General features: G+C 43.5%; 3 protein-coding genes across 3 annotated transcripts in view; all 3 read right to left on the bottom strand.

Annotated features, from left to right (window-relative positions):
- Nucleotides 1-1,943, bottom strand: part of T265_06832 (hypothetical protein) — a gene marked incomplete at both ends in the record, with an annotated part of 8,869 nt that extends 6,926 nt beyond the window's left edge. Inside the window, 2 exons of the mRNA XM_009172206.1 lie at nt 1,742-1,775; nt 1,834-1,943. Of these exons, the coding sequence (XP_009170470.1) occupies nt 1,742-1,775; nt 1,834-1,943 (144 nt within the window). The remainder of the gene's footprint in view (nt 1-1,741; nt 1,776-1,833) is intronic.
- Nucleotides 1,944-1,984: 41 nt separating this feature from the next.
- Nucleotides 1,985-3,529, bottom strand: T265_06831 (hypothetical protein; the record flags this gene model as incomplete). The annotated part of the gene is made up of 1 exon (XM_009172205.1): nt 1,985-3,529. The coding sequence occupies one exon, from the start codon at nt 3,527-3,529 to the stop codon at nt 1,985-1,987; it is 1,545 nt and encodes a 514-aa protein (XP_009170469.1).
- A 574-nt stretch (nt 3,530-4,103) lies between these two features.
- T265_06830 (hypothetical protein) overlaps nt 4,104-21,446 on the bottom strand; it is a gene marked incomplete at both ends in the record, with an annotated part of 49,088 nt that continues 31,745 nt past the window's right edge. Inside the window, one exon of the mRNA XM_009172204.1 lies at nt 4,104-4,308. Coding sequence (XP_009170468.1) covers nt 4,104-4,308 — 205 coding nt within the window. The remainder of the gene's footprint in view (nt 4,309-21,446) is intronic.

The following is a 21,446-nucleotide window of genomic DNA, read 5'->3' as shown; positions in this document are numbered from 1 at the left end:
ATGATGATGATGATGATGCTGGTTCTGTCTGCTAACCTTGTGGTCCATTTCTATTCAGATTTACTGGTTGGACGTGCGGGTGTCTTGGATATTTGTACTAGGCTAGCAATTGACTTCTTTCTCTCGAATTTTGTTATCCTCATTAGGAAGCTTTGCTTGGTTGTAATGCCATGGGGCACCGGTGTTCCAGAATGGTGTCACTTTCAGTGATGACTTAACGTCCAGGTGGCCAAGTTAGTTGTCCACCGTGCTGTTCACCGGTAGGCACACGTCCTATAGCTTTTACACGATCGCGATTAGTCCACTGTGAAATGAAGTAGGAAAACAACGCCCAGATTTGGACAATTTCGCCACCTAAACCGGTGATTTTTAGAACTGATAACCCACAATAGCCTGCAAGAACTTTTAGCTGACAAGCAACGCTGATTTAGTATATTAGTCGAAAGAGGTCTAGGTGATTATCTGTCCGCCCGCCACTGAACTCGACCAAATCGGTAACTTCCCCTTCGCTTGACAAACCGTGTCAAGGGTAAATCACTGCCTGCCAATAAATCCAGCGCTTGCTTACCAAACTGCCTATACGTCTCACCTCGTTTTTATCCGAGCTAGGCACTTCGGAGTCAACATCCTGCTTAGTTTCACTGGTTTTAGCACTATGCGAGTTGGGGATGTTGGTTCTAACTCGAACTTGTCTACCACTTTGTGTACATTAATTGCCTTCCGCATTTCGAGAATGCGCAACGGGTTTATCCACGTGCCAATTTCGTCAGATTCGTACATGCATGGTAGTAGGGTATTGTGGAATAGCCGGCACTGTGTTGTCTCTATACAAACTATTGTGTCATCATGACGCTTGAAAATACGGACAATATGAGTAAATGCTCAGCCGCGAATCTTCCGCATTGCCAAATTTCATAAGACAGGCTTTGGGTCCGTTATGTTACCGTATGGCAACGGTTACCGGCCCCGTCCGCGCCACTGTCATGCACTACCTAACCCTCCTTGTGCAACTATTGATCTGTTAAAGAAAGTATGTATTCTTTATACCAACTATTGATTCAAACCGACTCTACATAGCAGAACCCATTAGACCCAACCTAAACCTATAAGTGGTGCGATTATTGGTGATGATGGTCTGGGCAAATCGATCCTACCGGGCGAAAAACTCTGATGACGTCACACAGAATATATAGAGTTGCGATATGTCCCTTTTCTACTGCTGAGTCTTGAACCCTTGTTTATCAATATCATTACTCGCTTCAACCGTACGTATATACCGTTAAAGTATCTATACTGCAGCCACTTTAGTCCGTGTGTGGGTCAAAGTTGTGAGCATCTAAGGTATGGTGGATTAAGATTCAATTGAAACAAGGTGTTGAGCTTAGGAAGGGTGGTCCCATTCCCGAATAGCAGGAAGAGAAAGACAGCATATCCAGGGTTGCATTGGCAATGCCCTTTTGGAATACCGGTGAAACAAGAGTACGCTCTATATACCAGTCTATTGAAGCCCGATAAGCACATAGTGCCAGTGGGTGAGACTCAAGATCCGGCCACAATTTTCTAACCCAGTATAGCTCCTTTGTAGTGACGACTATTTGTTGCATAGAGGTATGCCTATTTACGAGTATTCAGAGTGGCTTATTATTGTAATGGGCAACGTTATTTCGATACCAAAACCCTGGAACAACAAAAGTTGTAGCTCCTTCTGGCAGCTCTCAAAAACAATATCAATTCTTCTCACAACTATGAAATTAGCCAGTGGTTCCGGGATCCGACTGAGCAAAGAAAAAGAAATAACCAATTGTTGGCTAGTTTCACGTTGGTAAAACTCACCCCAATAACTTACAGCTACGGATGCAAATCACACCCGATAACAGGCACAGGGATCTTTGAACACAGGTGTCACGTATGATTACACTTCGCAGCATGGCTCGTAACCGCATTCAGTTTTTCCGCTGGTCGTTACGTGTGAAACCACGATTAGCTATACGCGATGGCCTCGACCTGAAGGAATCAAGTCCGGTATTTTGGGGACAATTAAAGTTCGTCGGGAAATGTTCTGCTCTTGCTTGCTGGAATCTGAACTGTAGTTGACCTCTGACGATGTTGAGCTAGATGTGTCTATGGTTCGATTGTCTGTTTTATCGGTTTGGTCTACCTCTACCAGTGTGAAACGGCTTGACTTCCGCCGACCTCCAGCTTCTCCAACAGCTTTTTCTATCCCTGGGCCAGTTGCGATTTCACCCACAACTGATTTCTTACGTCGCTGAGCCCCGGATGTTCCTATACCTGTTGGGGTCCCTTCTCCATCACGCCCGACTGTTTGTCTACCAATTTGGTAGGTTTCAGTCAGTCGACCGCCTCCGCCACCGGTATACATTTCCAATGCCTTCAGAGTGGCTTCCTCGAACATAGGTAGTTTATCTGGGGCGTGCGAGCGGAGTACGGCCATAATCTCGCTGATCAAGACCTTGTTTGCTCGATTCCTATCATTATAGACACGGATAATGTCCGCGTATAGGTTTGCTGGCAACTCATTCCACAGTGCCTCCGAATAGATTTTACGTCTTCGACTCATCAGCGGTGTGACCGACCGACCAGCAATGATGCTTACAGAACTGGGCTGTTTCTCAACGTTCGCAAGTTGTTCAGCCTCCGATTGAATCTCAGATAAATTAGTCACAACAACGTTCAGAATGGTGAACAAAAAATTTCGTGTCATTTCCTTGCGTCGAAATATTCGACACTCAAAGAAATGGATCAGCTTTGGTGATGGACAGCTGAATAAAAGATCTCCCAAAGTGTAATAAATGCAACCAAGCACTCGATGATTTGCCTCATGAAACTGATATTCTATCCGTGGATGATGGAAGACCAATTGTCGACCCCTGGCCAGTTCTACGTCATTATGATGTTCTTTTGCGTCGCGAAATTGTTCCACATAGATTTCCCAAGGGATCAGAACTATGGCCATGGATCTCACTAACCCTGCTATCACTAGTTCCAATTTGTCATATAAGCGAAAGCGAAATTGTCGGGCCAGAAACGAGATTCCGATACTCAATTCCTGCAAGAGGTCACGACATTCGGTGGCCAAGCTAGCGGCGACAGCTTCATTTAACGGCCCTGCATTGTTTGCTAACCAATTCGCCATCCTTTCTCGATCATCTTCATCTACCGCTAGCCTACATATAGTTCTTATAGCACAAATCTTTTCTCGAGACGATACCTTGAGTTTATTATATCCATCCTCGGAAGTTTGTGACATGTCGCTGAGGTCCGCTATTTTCTCGTCGAGTATCTTTTCCAGTGGGGTCATTCCATGTCTGATCAAGGGTGTGTATCCTCGCATGCGGCTCAAGAAAGCGGAAAGAGGATAACCGTTCACACTAGGCAAATTATCCAATATTACATTGTTCATCTTTTCATTTTCCTCCTTAAGGTATTTTTTGAAGTGTTCTTTGGCCCGTTTGTGGTATCTTTCTTCGGCATCACGGAGAATTTCACCCGATATCTTTTTGGTATTCATCGCAAATAATACAGCCAATGAAGTGGCCATAATCGTGCTTGGTTGCTTCGTCTACACTTAACTGAATGGGTCACGTGGTCGCATCAATATGACGGTCGATTCGGAAGGAGGCCCAGGCGTTTCAGCCTAGCTCATTATCAACTGACCTGAAAATCACGACTCACTTAAATGAGCTGAATTCTACTAAAAGTCGTACCATGTCGTTTGAGCCCAGTCGTTGTAAAGTTCAGGCTTTCTAGGAAGGTAACTCCAGGTAAGAACGGTTGCCTCAGTACAGATGAATGTAACCCTCCCCCGAGAAAATTTAACGTGAACAACTTTACAATTGTTGAATTCAACAGGTGCAGGTGTTTTCCGCTTGAGCAGTCGCTTAGCCTGCAGTATACGGTTGCAGGAAACGATGTCAACTAAACAAAATATCAGTCTGAACCCTCCTCTCCCTCGTCCTTGTAGACTGAATCCTCCCAGATTTCAATCAGCAGTGTAAGAAGAATTTAAAGTCAAACACTTCCGATTGTCAATTCACGTAATTACACTCTTCGGTCAGAATCTCCTGGGATATTTGCACGGTTAACTATAGCTCCGAGGAGTGAAAAGAATTCAAAAGTAACGTGCTGCTGGTGGAAAGATAGTCAGCTTGTATGTTGATCCGAAGAGCGGAATCAAATAAGTAAGCTGTTTCCTTATTGGTCCTAGATGGAGCCAGTAACAGACTGACACCGAAGTCCCGTTCGTTTGGGAAGCCGCAGTGATGCACTTGATAATGGATTTTCGCCCAGCTGAATGAAAATCACAATGAAAATCGCTGCAGGGCAGCCATGTTTCTTGATTTTCCTAACTTTTCGGGCCATTTAAATTTATCGGATTTCTTCCAGTTCCCTCGGGTGCTTTAAGCTTTATGGCACAGTGATTGTAATTGTTCCGAATAGGGGCAAAGCCATCAGGTTGATGAATCTGTCTACTCAATAACTATACTGCGTTTTACCCTTATATTTGCAATCTAGGGGAAGAAAGTGGGACCCCGAACTTCGTCCGTAACATGATACAAAGTTTCATTTTGGTAGGGTGTGTGAATTCTTCAAGACATCTGATTTGGTGATAGTGATTTGGTGTAGTGCAAGTGGTTTGCAAGCCCGTGGGTAGATGAGCGCCCTGATGGATACAGGGCGTGGGCAGTCAAGTTGGACCCGGTTGTACGTTGACTAAATGAGACTTCAGAGGGTAGAGACGTATGGATGCGAAATTCTTGCGAGCAGAACAATGCGGGAGAAAACGACATACCAGTAGAGCTAATTTGGAGATGGCAAGCCACAAAATGTGTATGTGTGCTGACTGTAGGAGCACCGTTGGGTGATTCTTTCTGTGTTGAGCTTGTGACACTTGTTTACACAAAGGTTCAGATAAGCAGAAATATTGAACAATGTAAAGCACTACTGCGGGACAAATCATACAGTGAATCATACAGTGTGGTTTAGTGCTAAGGCAGGCGGACTCATGCTGAGAACTGTCGATCCATTTAAACAGTGGTGGGCTTGATAATCAGTCTTTGTAAGATGTCTGTCACAAAATACAGAATAACAAAGAAAACTGTGACACATAGATATACTAGCCGTCAAAATATCTTCAGTATTTGATGAATAACTATAATGGGGAATGAGACTGCATGCATCCCATAGATATTTGGAGTAGTGCCACTGGAAATAACCCAACTTCTCGTCGGTTGGACGGGCGTCTCTCGAACTGGCTACGGATCGAAAGAAGGCATGCTCTGGTTGCCCGGAATATGGGACATTCATAGCCGGGCAATTTACCTCTGTACCTTTTGACTCATCACGATGATTCCAGACTGACCTTGGCGAAAAGTCTGTGCTCACTATAAATACACCTTTAGCAGTATTTCTTTGTCTCTATTAAGCCCTGTCTCAAGCTACTTTGTCTTTCAATATCTCACAGGGGTTGGATACCAAGCTGAGAACCAACGTAGGAGTTGTGACCCTAAACAACAGTAGATCGGAAATTCCATTGACTCTTAAGGCACTGCGAACAGCAAATGCCTCAAGTGTATGGAATTTCCATAAAAATTGACAACTATTTCGGTAACTGAGAGAACTACGAGTTTTTCTCCTATCATCGCACCTGAGGTCAGGTTTCCGATAGAAACCGTACAATGTATCCCGATGAATTTCGCATATGTTTCGGAAGACAGCCAAAATAATTCCAGAGTCCAGTCACTGAGTAACTGGAGCCCTTAAACAGGGAGGTCAGTTAGTTTTCCGTGTTGGAAAGTTGGCCAAATACCAGTTGTAACCTGAATACGAAGTATACGTGAAGACAGTGAATGGAGTAGGCTTTGGACCCAACGACAGCTGTTTCCACGTGCTGCTACCTTGCAGTTAACACTTGCCTGTGTAAGGGCTGAAGACGTTCTCTCGAACAATCGCTGAGCGGAGCTAGAGAAGCAACCTGGCAAAAATCTCAAATGACTTAATAAGACCTGTGTTTGGTTATTTTTCTTATGCCGGTAAGCGGCACGCCTTCGGTTCTTCCAGCTTTAGTGGTAACTAAAAGCAAGCTGGGAAACTCAATCTTAGCAAACGCGTAAACGTAGGACGCTAATACTATATGTTACCCAATTCAAGTAGCACATCTACCCAATCAGCCCCGATTATTCGGACAGGTTCTGTGACCCCTACGTGCCGACATAATGTTACTCCTCTTGCGAACCTTTTAAGTGATTCCGAATGCTTGACTAGAAGGTTGTTTATGGCTTGTAATCATCAACGGAACGACACTTGGTAGATTCGTTACCAATCGCTTTACTTTGCAGCTGGGTTGGAAGAATCGAGGGAAACTGCTAATCTGCGCGCAGAAGATAACCTAAGTTAAAGGGAAGTTTTTGAATGGAGTATCAAGTATGTCCCTTTTCGGGGTAGTAGTAGTTCGAATCTTAGACCATCATGTACTTTCCGTTCTCATTGCACCCAAAAGCTGCATCAATCGATTTTTCGTGGGTGGGTGAAAACCTATCTTCGGGGAACAACTTGTTAGAATTGTTAGAAGGCTTATCAGAAGCAAGTTACACGTGGTTTTAATCCACTTTTTGGAAAGGTATTCGGTTTTCGGTCAATTAGCAAGAAATAACGTAGAAAATAAAACCTGAACGGGTTTCTGAAAGCCCTTCCAGAATACGGTACTCCCAGATAATCAACAAAACGAACGATCCGTTTAGAAGTGACATTGTTTTGCAACTGTCCAAATGGAGTTTTTTCAATGAAGACCCCCCTGATACGTCACAAAAATACATATGTAATCGGTATTGAATATGGTTCTGTGACTTGGTTGTCGGACGCTGGAGCTTCCTGAGTCGAACCGCCCGTTAGTTCACATCTTGAGTATCTAACAGGAAGACATTCACGGATCTCAAATACGCCTTCTATTTATTGTGATGCCTCCATTACGATAGGCCACCGCACTCTTAATAGGAGAGCGCTTGTGTGTTTGGATGATATTCAAGGTCACTCTCAACATCATAAACTGATCCTTTTAGATAGCCTTATTCCTTTGGGTACATTCGGAGCATAACTGAGCATATTATTATCTGATCAGGGACGTGGAGTCACTCGTCTATTGTGCCCTACTCATGGTCTGATTGCTTTCGTCCTCGAGAAAATTCAGTAGGGACACTAAAAATCCTTACGTGTTGATGGACTATTAGTAAGTCAGAATAGGATACACCAGCGCGCTGCCACAAGTATCACGGCTGTCTTGTCCAACAGTTTCTTGTCAGCCAACCGGTTCATCAACGTTGCCACGCCCATCGTAGAACTGTTCTGAAATAACAGGCATTCTCAATCGACGTTCGCTACTAAAGATCAAATCTATCATTATTTTAATATTTTACTATCGAACGACCACATCAAGCAATTTAGCATCTTCACTGGTTGTTACACAGGATAAGACGGATAATCAAACCGAGAAGCTGAATCGCTAGACGATCAGCGAAGCCAACCCATGGTTGAAATGCGATTTCGCTGCCATCAAAAGAACCACGTGGTTGTTTCCTTACGTTCATACCGTGTGCTACTAGGCTTCGTGCAACTGACCATCGGCTTCTAGAAGAATGGATCAGAATACTAACGCGGAAGGTTTAGGTCACCCGTTTAACCACTATTTCGATACAGCTGGATCTCTCGTTTATGATGTTCCCAAATCGAAATAGTTGCAGGTAACTTATTGTGGGGATGGTTCTCAAGTTTTCCTGTTCTTGCTTAATGCTGTTCTCTTTTGGAAAAACTGTGTAGGTTAAGGTGCCTGTTAGAAGAAAATCTCAAGTGAAAATTGTGAGATCTCGCTTGGGGGATACAACAAGGCATTTAGAAACCAGATCTTCGTTTGTTACATTGCCTTACTTTCCCACTCGAATTGATCCGGGCACATTTAATCATCCGTGAATATGCGTTGCCCTCTACAGACAGAAACTGCCACCCACATTGCCCATCCAAGTTCCGAAAAAGTGAAGTTTAGCCTTGATTTTACCCATAGCAGAATTTGTCTGACGCAGCTGTAGACATAATTCATCGTGGACAGGTCTCAGGGTAGACATCAACTTCATATGCATTGGGACAGCGTGCGACTGTCTTGCCCTTCTACAGCTTTTTCTTTCTCAGATGTTGGCTGATTCCTACAAAGATGGATGAAACGAACAAAAACAGGGTAAGCAGTTCGGGAGACTTCTCGAAGAAGTGTTAACAGAAACTGTTACTGCGTTCTATAAGATGCATTTTTGTGCACAATAACTACCAGTTATGATTGTTTTCCAGTCTTTCTCCGTATAGTAAGGAAACTAATCTTTAGCACCACTACACAACAAAATATAACACAATGCAATACATAAGATATAACACATAAAACACAATAAAAAATACAAAATACACATCGGAATCATCCCAGTAAACAGTAGCATTATGGCAATATTACTGCAGGTTTGCAAATGCATCGTTATATTCGGAACAGTGTGACAAAATTTCAGAGAGACTGGGAAAGACTACAGCGGTTTGATCCCTGTTAATTATAACTAGCAGTGCGAACCTTAGGGCGATAAAGAGCACGACCTTCCTGTCAGTAGCTGAGCACTATACGATTCGGCTACTGGCTGATCACCAGGACAATTAACTCTTGAGTGGACAGGATATCGAGCGACTCACCCATCCGTCTCGCATTTCACATCACATGGACATGCGCCGACTGGGTACGAGTTTAGCTAACCTACTTCTTTGCAGATTAGCTTTCCCAGTCTATTGGTACAGGCATCATAGAATTCTCCAAAGAACACACTGGGTTTAAGCTTAATTAATATTATGCACACATGTGTGATTGGGCAACCCCTGAATCAGTCTCTAAATGCACGGTTCAAAAAAAGCAGACACCTACGGACCAAAATGTCTCTGTTCATAAATGAGGCCTGGAGGCGAATGGCTTTTATGACAGACATTTGTTCCAAATAGAAGTCAGACATATGGAAGGTAGGCGGCTAAGGAAATGGCTTCACGCCAGAAAACCTGTAAAATGATGGTTTTCCCCTTGTGACAGCATAGACAGTTTCTTCTGGGTTGAGGCGACTGCATATTTGTGCATATGCTTGACTGTTTTGAAAAGAAAATGCTTGTCACACGGTAACTGCAGACGTAAAAACGCATTGAACTGAATGGTGTTGAAACCTGTGTGAATCAGTCCTCAAGCATCTTTCAGTGACGACTGACCATTGATGGATATGGCATTTATTAGGGTTTTCACTCTTTGCCAGACAATTAATTTGATAACGTTCAGTAGTTTATCTGTTGTCAAATTCAGTTGGCGTGTGGATGTTAGTGAGTATTCAGAGAACTGGTCCGAATTTTCACACTTTCAGGATGGGTATAATTACTAGAGCAGAAATGGACTCACGAGGTGATGAAGCCAGACTTACACTAGTCTTGCACAGAAGATAGTCTGGCGGCCGATGGACGTTAAGGGAAACCAAAACTGGTTGACCGAATCCTGCCACATCCCGCTGATGACTCCTGATCGGGACGGATTGCTTTCCAGGATCGACCACTTTCGTCTTATTCAAGGTAAAATCAGGGACTGACAGTATATTGATCAAATACACTTATGTGAGAATCAAATTATGGCTAACGAGAGAAATAACGGAATATTTCATTTATGGTATCTCCTAGCTGAATGCGCTGCACAGAAGCTGCCTCGTGCTTTAGTTGGAACGCGACTTGCCTGGCGGGTGGGAAGTTTTCAGTGCTTAACAGTAGAACCCGCTACATCTGTGTTTCCCCTCAGAAAGTAAAAAAGTTCCCCGCAAACTGCCCGATTTACTAAAATTGGTGTAAGTTCCTGCCCAAATAGGGAGAAATAGCCCAAATCAAACGTTGTGAATTAGGGTAGTCAGGATTAAACCAGAAAAGCTCTTTTATTTACGGTGAACACACGTAACATAAACGAATACTGTGGGTAAAGCATAATTCAGGTATAATGCGATGAATAAGAGGCGGACTAGTACAATACAAGGAGAGATGAAGAGATCTCAAATATTTTATAGTAATCAGCCTAGGCTGTACAGTAGGCGGATGACTTATGGAGTCAACTGTATCCAATGCTCACGGCCGATCAGAACATGAGCCTGTCATTGTCCCTTTGTGCTTCACGAGTATGATTTTCACGTACACAATCAGTTGCAGTTCAAACCGCATAATTTAACCTTTGTCTCAAGGACTTACTTTACGACGGTTACCTATGTGGGGATGAGATAGCCCTAAAAATGCTCTTGACGATTGCCGGTCGATAGCGAAGACCCATAAGCAGATCAATGCAGTGTTGAATAGGTTACGCTTCACTGACGGAGTCCTCATGTGATGTGTAATTCCAGGCGGCCTACATCACTCTTCACTGGTGTGATTTGGACTTTCAGCTGCTCTTACTTCCAATACTCCTGCCCACCACGTCGTAATGGAAAATATCAAATATGTGTGGGTTTAGCGAAATGGACTCATTTGGTTTTGCGAGAGACTCACCTAAAACCCAACTGAATCTCTAGTTTATGATGGTTTAAAAATTTAATAATGGACCACTTATCTATATCGCAGACTTCATCGAAAGGATAAAGGACATTTCAGCGAAATTGCGTGACATAGTCATAGACACTAGTATTCAGATGCTGCTACAATATTCAAGCAAACTTTCCGACTCGGAGGACTGGGGGCTGGCTCGTACGCGCATTTGTTATTACTGACAGCAGGGTTACCCTGCCTGTGAAACTTGTTTTTTTTTAGAATAGACATTCTTCTGATCTGGTTGGCTGACCAATTCTCAATTTTTTCTTCTGAACGGTTGGATTGCAACCGTCCGCACAACAACCTACATCCCATTATCGCTTCGCGGTTTCTGGCGTACCATTCTGATGGACAAAAGAACAAGTCATAGACCGAAAGCTTGCCACGCTAGCCCGTCAATCCGCACAACACACTAGGATGATGATGTTCAGCCTTATCTGTTACTGCTGAAACTGTTGGCCTGGCAACGGTCATGTCAAAGTCCTAACAAAACTTGTAGGACGCAGCAAGGGCAGCCTTGTGTTTTCACATCACTGGGATACTAGCACAATCGCACCGCCACACGAACACACGTGCCGTAAGGTTCACTACTTAGAAGAAAAAAGCATTCGAGTCGTCGGGCTAAGCCAATCGCATCGTTCAAGAGTGAGCACGTTCGCCCCTTCAGAAGTGATAAACCAATTGCTTCTAGCGTGCACTGGTGGAGCACTGGCAACATGCAAACTTCGCATGTCAGATGTCCGAAGTTCAAACCCCGATACAACGAAAGATATGCACTGCTGATGAGCTCTAATAAACCGAGTCCAGTGATTCTCCCATATGTTGCGGACTTACGAGAGTGACAGGAGGAGAGCCGTTCAAACGCGAGTGATATGAATGTGAATTCTACAAATCCAGCGACCACCTACAAAAACAACTATTGTTTATCAACTGACGGACGTGCAGTTTTGTTACTCTTGCTTACGTCATCGTTTCCATCCATGTCAAATGGGTTGAACAGTGATATGGAGGTTTGCGGCGACATTCAGCGGAGGCTTGTATGGCGTTGCAGTGTATGAACGCGTTCGAAAAATTGACGGACACAAACTGTTCCCTACTTTACACCATAGAGGACATTTCACCCCAGTTGAGATGAATCCTTGGCATGCAGTAGGGTTTAATCTGGATTGACAGGTAACCCACAAGTGCATACAATGTATACAATATTGGGGATCCACCAATTTGAGTTTTTCCAGAATCGACCCATACTGACGCAATCGTTGGTTTTTATTTGTTTATTAAAGAGTTGCTAGACCTAAGCCAGCATACGATCGCTATCAAGTTAGTAATAACATAACAGGCCACAATGGAAGAGAACATATGGTTTTCGTTAGCTATTCGGTTAGCCACCCACCCACAAAGTAATGCACACAGGAGTGCAAGCAATGAAAAAACAAGGTGACCAATGCGAAGAAGCACCACTCCGTACATTTAGAAGAAGCTACGTTAAACTGCAAAAATTTGCTCCATTTGGTGGACATAATTTCTTTTTTCGGTATGGTATTGCAAATCTCAAGGTCGGCGATCGCAAGAAGAGAAGTTAGGTTCTGTTTTTGCTGAAAAGGAACAGTGTAGTGCACTCTGAATGAGGTATCGTTATCATTATTGGTTACTATTTCATACGATTTTATGCTACTGTATGAGCGCTAGAGACGATTTTGACTGTTTATACGCAGTGTTCTACTTCGATGTTGTACATCAATGATTCCAAAACTAAATACTTCGAAATGTAAAGTGGGACGCTGGTTCACACAATTTTGTTTCTATCGCTTAAGTATCAAAATTAGGCGTTGGTTTTTCCTACAGTGTGCACCAACCCTAAATTAAACATGCACGATTCCAGACGCTTCAGACAACTGTTTGCTATCTTAAGTTGGTTAGTTGCTGGATCAATCTTTGTTTAAGTTCTCAGTACATCTGGGACATTTCTCGGTCTTTTCCTGCTGCTTTCGCATATTTGATTTACGATGATGATTGTAATGAAGTTAGATTTGGATGGAGTTATCAGATAGAGGGTTATTGGTTGAGTAACAATATAAATAAATGCTTACTACCCCCACTGTGCCCTACATCGTTTACATCTTATGTTCTTTTTCATTAGTAAGCAGTATGGCCGCTAGTGTGGCCAAGAGATTAACTGAAGGTGGTAAATGCTTTGACTGTCACTTCGTTTAGCTTATCCTGGCGGCGTGTTTTCACTGCCCTCTAACCAGTAATGAACACAAAGTTCATTTGCATCCAGGTGTATGACTCAACTTAGATTACCCAATGTTTGGACTTTTTGGCATCGGGAAACTTTGTCTCCCAGTTTGCTTAAGTCGTGATTTCGAAATCCGATCATTTCCATCTGGTTAGGATGTCAATTGTTAGTGTATGCTTATAAATTTGGTGAGCATTGTGGTTCCATACCGCATTGCTACATGATGCTAAAGGGTCATGCTAAGTAGTGGACCTTGGTAAACATTGACAAACGTTGCTAAATTTCCACTCAAAGCGGATCTTGTAAGCGGACGACAGACTTCCAGAGGGACATATGTTACCATTTTAAAAGGAAGCAGATAAAATATTTTCAGTGTTTTACACAAACGATATCATAATTGAAAAGTGATGCAGTAACATTTTGTGAAAGTGGATCGTTTGAGCTGAAATTGGCCGATTTTGCTGAGAGGAATTTTCGATACTCTAATGGAGGTGTTCCGTGTTGGTGCAAAGTGTTTTTTCTGAAACATCAACACTGACGCGACCAAGTCATTGAGTTTTTAATATGGGAATATTCGTTCCGTTCTATTCGTTGACACTGGTATGTTCTATCTGTGGCCTTGATTTAGTGTGTGCGAAGAGCAGTCCATTTTATTTTTAAAGGTTGTTGCATTCCGACCATAGTTCATAATAATTTCGTATAACTGGAGTCTCGATTATGACAGTGAGCGTATGCATTCAAGAAGATTACACGGAGAGAATTGACTACTGTTGAGGTTCCTGATACCGAACTTTGAGTCACGCGTAGGTTTGAGGACCCCGAATATCAAACGGAAGAAGTGTCTTCAAAAGTCTATGTTACTGTTTAAACAAAGGTAAACAAATTAATATAACACACCTCAAATGGTCACTTTCATGGCGTCAACATGCATTCAGTTCTGTTTGTGAGATGGGATTTACGATCTGATCTACTTGACACCGCATCATGGTCATAGTCTCACGAGGGACCCCTTCTGGCCTTTTCTCTTCCTGGTTCAGCTGGACGAAGCGCTTTCCCCTGCTTTTTCCCACCATTGTGATCCAAAGACTTTGGCTATTCTGTGCGAATTACGGAAGAAGATTGATGAACTGGAAGAGGAAGTTAAGGATTTGCACCGGAAACGGCAGTGGATGAGACAGAGACATGAAACTAAAAGAAAGTCCCTCATGTATCTGAGATCTTGGAATGACGATGCTAAAGCTGTCCTAATCATCTCAGCAACGGTCAAAATAGTGTTACACGGGATGCACTCCGATAACTAACGATGAGGAAGTGCTTCACAGTTGGGCGCTCATTGGTCAGTCTGCGGTCCTTTGGGTTGTGGTCCAGTAACACCGGACAGCAAAGCTTCACCAGAAGATAACGCTCATTCACATCTTGGTTCTTCGGGGTGTTCCGGACTAACTACCTTTGAACAGACCGTTGTATCCACCTTGGCTGCAGGGTTCCATGCCAGGTCCTCACATCAGTCTACCGTAACCTGCATATCAACTTCCAAACACTTCCCACAGTACCTCATGTTTTCGAAGTTTCTAGCCTGGAATTGGTGTTTCGAAACCTGGCTAGATGGTTTTTCAATCAATGTTTGTACTATACGATGTGACTGGGCTCGGACGGTCACTGGGGGATTACGTCATGCCAACTTTTAGTACTGCCCACCAATAATTACCTACAAACAAGCGCGTTCTCAATGTACGCAATGGTGTTTGCCAAGTGAGTACCATACAGAACCCATTACACTGTACTTTACTTATGGGTGTTCGTGTCCCGTTCGCTAAGCCTGCGCTGCCATGTTTTCCGCGTAGTCGATCCGCCAACCATAAACACAAGACTGGCCTTAGAAACGACGGCCGCTACCCACACTACAGAGTCAACATTCTGCTCACCGTTGTTTCGTGTGCGGTATTTGACACTGCACTGTGTAGGTTAGTGACACTTCAGCGTTTGCTGACACCACAAACGTGGAAAATTGAGGTGTGATGTATGACAGTGCCTACCTTTTTTAAATAGTACCGTAGACTTTCGAACCTATTCCCCATTTTGATATTGGGTATCCTCAAGTCCACGCGTGGCCCAGAGTTCCGTATCAGGAACCTCAACAATTCGGCTCATTCAAACCGTGTTTCCGGATCGTTCTACAGACGAACATAACGGTTTTTGTCTACGTGTTGACCATTTATACTGCGGTTTATTGCCCGAAATGTGTTAAATTGATGCTTGTATTTTGATGATGCATTGCCAATCTAGTCGTTGCACAAAATGTGGACCCTTAATGTCATGAACCTATTCCAGTTAACACTGATTTCTGTTTGTGTGAACAAAGTCAAACCGGTACACTAGCACATCTTTGGGGCCGGCTACTTATCCCGACAACAGACCTTGGTACATCGCAGTATCATTAAAAGGCAGAAAGAAATTCGTAGGAATTCGTACTGCTGACATTGCCATAGAATGGCTTCCTATCTGCCATGCTTAGAAGTCCGCATTTACGAATATCTTGAAAGCACGTCTTTATGATAGATGATTCGAGCCTTATGTATTCGGACAACTATATCTCTAGTTAATGGCGTTGGCAAGGCGACTGTGATCTTGCTGTTGTTTAGTTTTCGATAGTCAAAAAATGGTTCTTCCGGATTTAAAAATACCAGTGATTCATGGAGGCATCAGGTCATCTGTATAATGGCTTTTTCTACCATTTCCTGTGACAGTTTCTCTTTCGAGGAGTAGTTTTGTCATTTCTCGAGTAAATGACCGAAAACAGATATGGACTGAAGACCAATGATATACCCCATCTCGGTTGCTAATGGATCGCGCTGTGCTACCTAATGCAGACACCATGTAGACGGTTTCTCTTGCCCAGTTTAGTGACTTCTTGTTATACTGGTGTCACTGTCCGGACAACAACACCGACTGATGCGATTTGGTCGGCATGACAATAAAGCATGTCCTGTCAAATTCGTAAATGTCATGAGATACGGACTGGTTACGTGAAGAGCCCGCTACTATGCCCCACACAACAAATCCGGTATGACCATTCGTTCTTGGGTATCGGTCTTATTATCATGTACGAGTAGCATAGCATGTAGGAAAATTAGTTCCTCACTGGTGTAGGTTTTCGAATTGATAACGTTCCGAAATATTCCAAGAACGCCGTGAATCATCAGTATTTCAGGCCCCAACTAGATAGGTGTTTTGAAAAATGCGACATCAACTGTAGTCCAACACTGCCACTCCTCTGATCCATTTCAGACCTAACATTGTCGCACACGACTCCATTGCGGATCGAGATTGAGCTAGTGACGTTTGAATCTTTTGGGTCACCAGCCGGTTATCCGGCTCATTCCAGATTGCAGTTGCTGCTGCAACAGCAGTCGTTAGCCCCGCTTCAGTAAGTACCACTCGGTTCACAACAGTCGTTAGCCCCGCTTCAGTAAGTACCAGCATTGTTCAGCTCCACGATGAAGCAGGCGCACATTCGTTCTCGTTTGAATCCATCTGCCTCCGCAAGCGCAACAGACTTCCGCATGATTCCAGGTAATGAAGACCATCCTAGCGTTGTCATCCGTATATGCGTCAGGGGAACAATTAAGAGCTGGCATGTGGCAAGGTTTTCTACATTGTAGCAGGTGATCAACAAGATGATGTTGGTTGTAAGACACTTATGAGGCTGTAGTTTAACAGAGCTGCTCAGCACTGTCCAGTGGTCAGTTAGAAGAATTTCAAATAAGATTTTTTGTCCAGATTTTGTGCCGGGTAATGTTGACTGATTCGTGTACTCCTTGGAGGATCCCCGAAAGCGGAAAAGAGAAGTAAGTCGATGAATTTCTTTCTCGGATAATCCCGCTTCTGGAACGCCTCCCTCGAGAAACCCCTCTACAATATGTTCGCTGCCAGGCTGTTGTTCACGATTTCCGATGGGAGTAGTTTTACGAGTCAACAAATCAGCGATTCATATGAAAACCGAGTATCTTACTCAGTCCGAGTATTCAGGAACACAGGCTGATTTACTACAGACAGCACACGTGTTCGAACTATAAAACGGCATGAACACTTGACTTCGGGGTTATAGTGATAAGTGTTTTAATGTTTGTCATATAAAAAGCCCAAATAATCTATAAGTCGACTGTGTGGCAAACAAACGATAATGTCAGATAAAACAAACAAATATAAGGTTGAGCAATAAAAAAATAGTAGTTCAGCTGTAATACCCTTTCGGTGTCTAGCTGCCGCGCCACCCAAGTGAACAACGAGTACCGAGATATTGTCGGGTTGTACAATCTATAAGTAACAGTCGTGATACCGGGGTTGCTTTCTAACCTTGGACCATCCGGCCAATAAGTCCGCGTCTCAACCACTTAGCCGTTTCCATTTAGTAGATAATATCCTCATTGAATGACCTTGCATCGTATGGTTCTGTTATATCCCTTACTGTCCCCGCTTCAGTGCCTAGTGCCGGAAAAAGACTTATCGACAAGGAACACAACAGCTTCATTACAAACAAGCGAGTGTGTGCAAGTACAATGCCATCGCGCCATGTTTTTAAGGGCGCTGTTTGACCTTGATCCAAGGCTGTCTGATCGGCTTTAAGTGGATTTTGAGAGTCTAAGTAGGTTTCGGGTATTCTGGGATAATCTTCGGGAATAAGACCTAAAGGTCCATACAACGTTCTTATTCCAGTTCGAATTGTTTGCAAACCCCCTCATCTATAACCTGTCAAAGTAATATAATGAACAACTGCTGAACAACCCTTGGGAATTCTGATTTCCTAGGTGTCGAATAACGGAAGGCTGTAAGAAAACTTTCCTCTCCGATATATGTATTAACCAAAAACGCAAACAGCTTTTTGGAAAGTATGTAGCGAATTTCATGCAAAAGTTCACTATGTCCAACTGAAGAGAAAGTCTTAGTCGGCTAGCTATCTTTATGACGTAAAAACCCATCAGTGGCAAAAATATATGTTAAGGAGACCTAATAAAACCATAAAAGTGGCAAAAAACTAAAGATGGTCACGCAGTAGACTCTATATGGAGAGGCTTTCAGTCTGAGGAGACTTGTTGAACCCTCAGAATTATACCACAATTCTCAAGTGCAAATAAATTTCGTGATTGTTTTTTGAATTGAGGTCCTGATCACGTTTTTATAGGTCAAGACGAACGTGGAATTTTTTAGTTCTGATTACAAAGGCTTTTACAAAGGCTGATCAAACTATTCGTCTAGTTCTCACCAAGGAAAGTACAGATGAGAGCTTTCTCAGACCTGTTGACTGGCTACTTGTCCCTAGAAGGCTAGATGAACACGACAGTTCTTATTTAAATCCGAAAAGGTAATGATGTCGAGTGTGAATGAACCGTGTATAGGTGAAGCTGTCCATCTAATGTTACCGGCGCAACCTAACGCTGAAGCTTTTTGGTCCGGCGCGACAGACTGTTCGTGTTTAAACAGTAATTCCGCTGAAGATTTTTGAATCTGACAACGTTGGTTGTAAGACTAAACAGAGCTTAATTCACCACACATGGACCATGTCCTACCCACAACTCTATTAGTCCGTTTCTATCAGTTACTGTGTAGCCGCTGGTCTTATGGCGACTAGTCATACTGCTCACAAAAATGGTTAATATTACGAACTTTATTTTTATTTTATTTGCAGCCAGGTGGTGATCTCTCTCTAATTGCTTATCAGTATTATTACCACCTGAAGTTCAGATGTGTAGGTTGACGTCTTTTAAAGCGGTTTCATCGGGAGTCACCCGAGCCGGAAGCCAAACCATTAGGAACCAACTGTATCTGTTGGGAAAGAACTCTTGAGACGATTGACGCTAATCCCACGATGTTTCCGTGAACGATGCAGTTCCACTTCGCTGATCTCTTCAGTAATTAGTAACTCCCTCCGGAAATGCGAAAATGCTTGGTCGTTTGTTTGAGAGAACCACATAACCATCGACCCGAATGGTTTCGTAATCTTGTGCATTTTAATCATGGTGTGTTTTTCCAAGTCAATCTCACATCGTATAACAGTTGAGTTGGTCCGTCCATCAATCAGTCATTCACCATGGTTGCGGTGTTTGATCATGCTTGGACCAGCTTTCCCAGGCAGGCAACTGTGATCGCCTCAGATTGGTTGACTTTTTCACTGACTTGTGGACGGGCTCCGTGACCTCATTCACCTCAGTTTTGTAGCTTAAGGTTTTAGCTTCTCGAACGCTTTGTTTCCGCTTTGGGGCACCGCAGTCACTACTAAGGGGAGTTAGAGCACCTCCGTTGGTACAGCTGAACTAGTGCGTCCGTTTTTATGATTATCAGGTGAATATTGAGGATTCCTGCAGTACGTTGAAGCGAAGATATTTTTTGAGGATTTACCTAGTGAAACTTTGCACTTTTATTCAGTGAAACCTGCCTAGGTTAAATGGTGCTTACTGTCTTACATACTGCCAGATGTACTGCCTGGGTTGCGTTATTATGAAGAGTTCTCCTGTAACACAAAGTATGACATATTTCTCAGAATTCCGAACTTCCGTTTGCAGTTTCTGCCTCAAGACTGTCCCACCTCTATCAAAATTTATTGCGCATTTACTGTATGATAGCTTCGTAATCGTTTCAGTGCTCGCGTAACAATGAGGGAGAGCCTTCCTGAAGCTTTGGCTTTCTAGTTCTTTTGAAGCATTAGGTTCCCTAGTTCATTTGGAAAGCATAGCAAAGAAATGCGGGCACTGAAGTGATGATATGTTATTGGGTTTCTTCAGCCCCAGGCATAAAACATGTATATGTCGGAAAACGGCATCGTAACATAACTGATGGACATCGGGCACGTAGTCATGCCAAATGAGACATTTCAAGCCATTTACCGTGTGCCAAATAGACTGCCAATACCTATTCGACGGCGCTGCTTGACTGCAACCGAGGAGTCGCTATACGCCTGCGAAACCCGGTACTGCGCTGTCAAAAACGTTTCGTACGAACGCTATCTGCCTTGGTCGTGTGACACGAATCAACCGGCCAAGTCACTCAACAGCCCTCTTGACTGTCTCACAGCATCCAACTGGATGCGACATGGGGTGGGGGCGCATACAACTAATCGTTCGTGTCTCCACGTTTTTGCATTCCACCAAGCAATCTTCGCAGCGTATTTCATTTTTCGCTCCTATTTTAACCATTAGGTATGTACTGACCTGATGACGAAATACTGAGGACACTCATGCTCGTCACAGTGTTCTTTTTCACAGCTGAAGAAGACGCACAGTCGTGTAGCACAAGGTATTCACTGCAATGGAAAACAGACAAGTTGAGTCAGCAGCTGCAGTCCACAATAAACTGTTTAGTTCTACTCAGTCAGTGGGGCTTCATCAAGTGCCAAAAATGTAAGCATTCTCAAATTCTCATCAAGAATGCAGAATGGCCTTTCAATAGTGTTTTGGGACTGATCTATCAAGAAAGTACAGTGCAAATTTCTTAATGAATTATCGCCGTTGTTGATGTTGGATCGCTTGCTTTCACTAAGACGTAAAGCTATCTTGGGGGGTTCATCCTGAAATTATTCAATGAGTATATCCGATCAGGTCTGTTGCAGCCTCGAAAATAACTGTAGAAAAATTCTTCAAAATGCTCAAGCACCATCAAGTGCCTATGCTGCCAAATGGAAAACCACCTTGATCGTCGGATCCCATCGACCCGATTCTCGATTTCCCGCCTAAAACCCCCTTATATTGTTGTAGTAAAGGTGTGAACTTCTGAAGTATGACCGCCCGTCAAGATTTTCAATGTGATCTGAACAGTACTGTATGTTGGATAAACCAAAATCTTCCCAGACTGTCCATACGCCTTAGCTCGATAGCAGCTTCATTCGTAGAATCCAAATTTCAGGTCAGGCTAGTTGTTTTTGTTAGCTGAGATACCAGCCGTGGGGTGTTGCGGAGCGAAGTTTGATGTGCGCGTACGTGTAAACAGCCCCACAGAATCGAACCGCGGTAAAACATTAGCGGTGTGTCTGTTCCCTGTGTACGTCAAACAGCCAAGTATTACCTCCCGTTTGCTGCCCACCGGATTGCTATGGGTGTCGTGTCTACCAAGCTTCCCTACAACATCCGCAGCGCACATGTGAAAGTACGTTCGACCTGATCACCGATTGGCTACTTCAGCGTGCGATGTTCGATCGTAGTTTAGAGGCACGGTGCCACATAGCTTAGTGTGCTTGACCATCTTTCAATCAGTACACTTTACAGTCCGGTCACTGTCAGTCAGCAACAGCATGTCAGAGGTTCGTCTGGGCCTATTCGAATGGTGCCCGCCGTTTGCTCTAGATGCTTGTTGCTCTGGCTACATCGATTTCTACACATCTTGATCCTGCATTCGGTAGCTTACTGGACATGCTTCGACACATTACTCATATACTTCCGCCTCGGCATTCCAATACTGACTCTGCATTCCAAGTGTTGAGGAAACTGCACCGTTTGGTCGGTCGTTATCCATCCAATGACTGGATCACATAAACGGACAGTTTTTCAACCAAGATCCACCATTCCACATTCAGTTGCTGCACAGAGTC

The sequence above is a fragment of the Opisthorchis viverrini genome (genome assembly GCF_000715545.1).
Source record: "Opisthorchis viverrini unplaced genomic scaffold opera_v5_149, whole genome shotgun sequence".
Classification (NCBI taxonomy): Eukaryota; Metazoa; Platyhelminthes; class Trematoda; order Opisthorchiida; family Opisthorchiidae; genus Opisthorchis; species Opisthorchis viverrini.
Note: the sequence above shows the minus strand (reverse complement) of the source record. Positions and strands in the feature narration are given on the sequence as shown.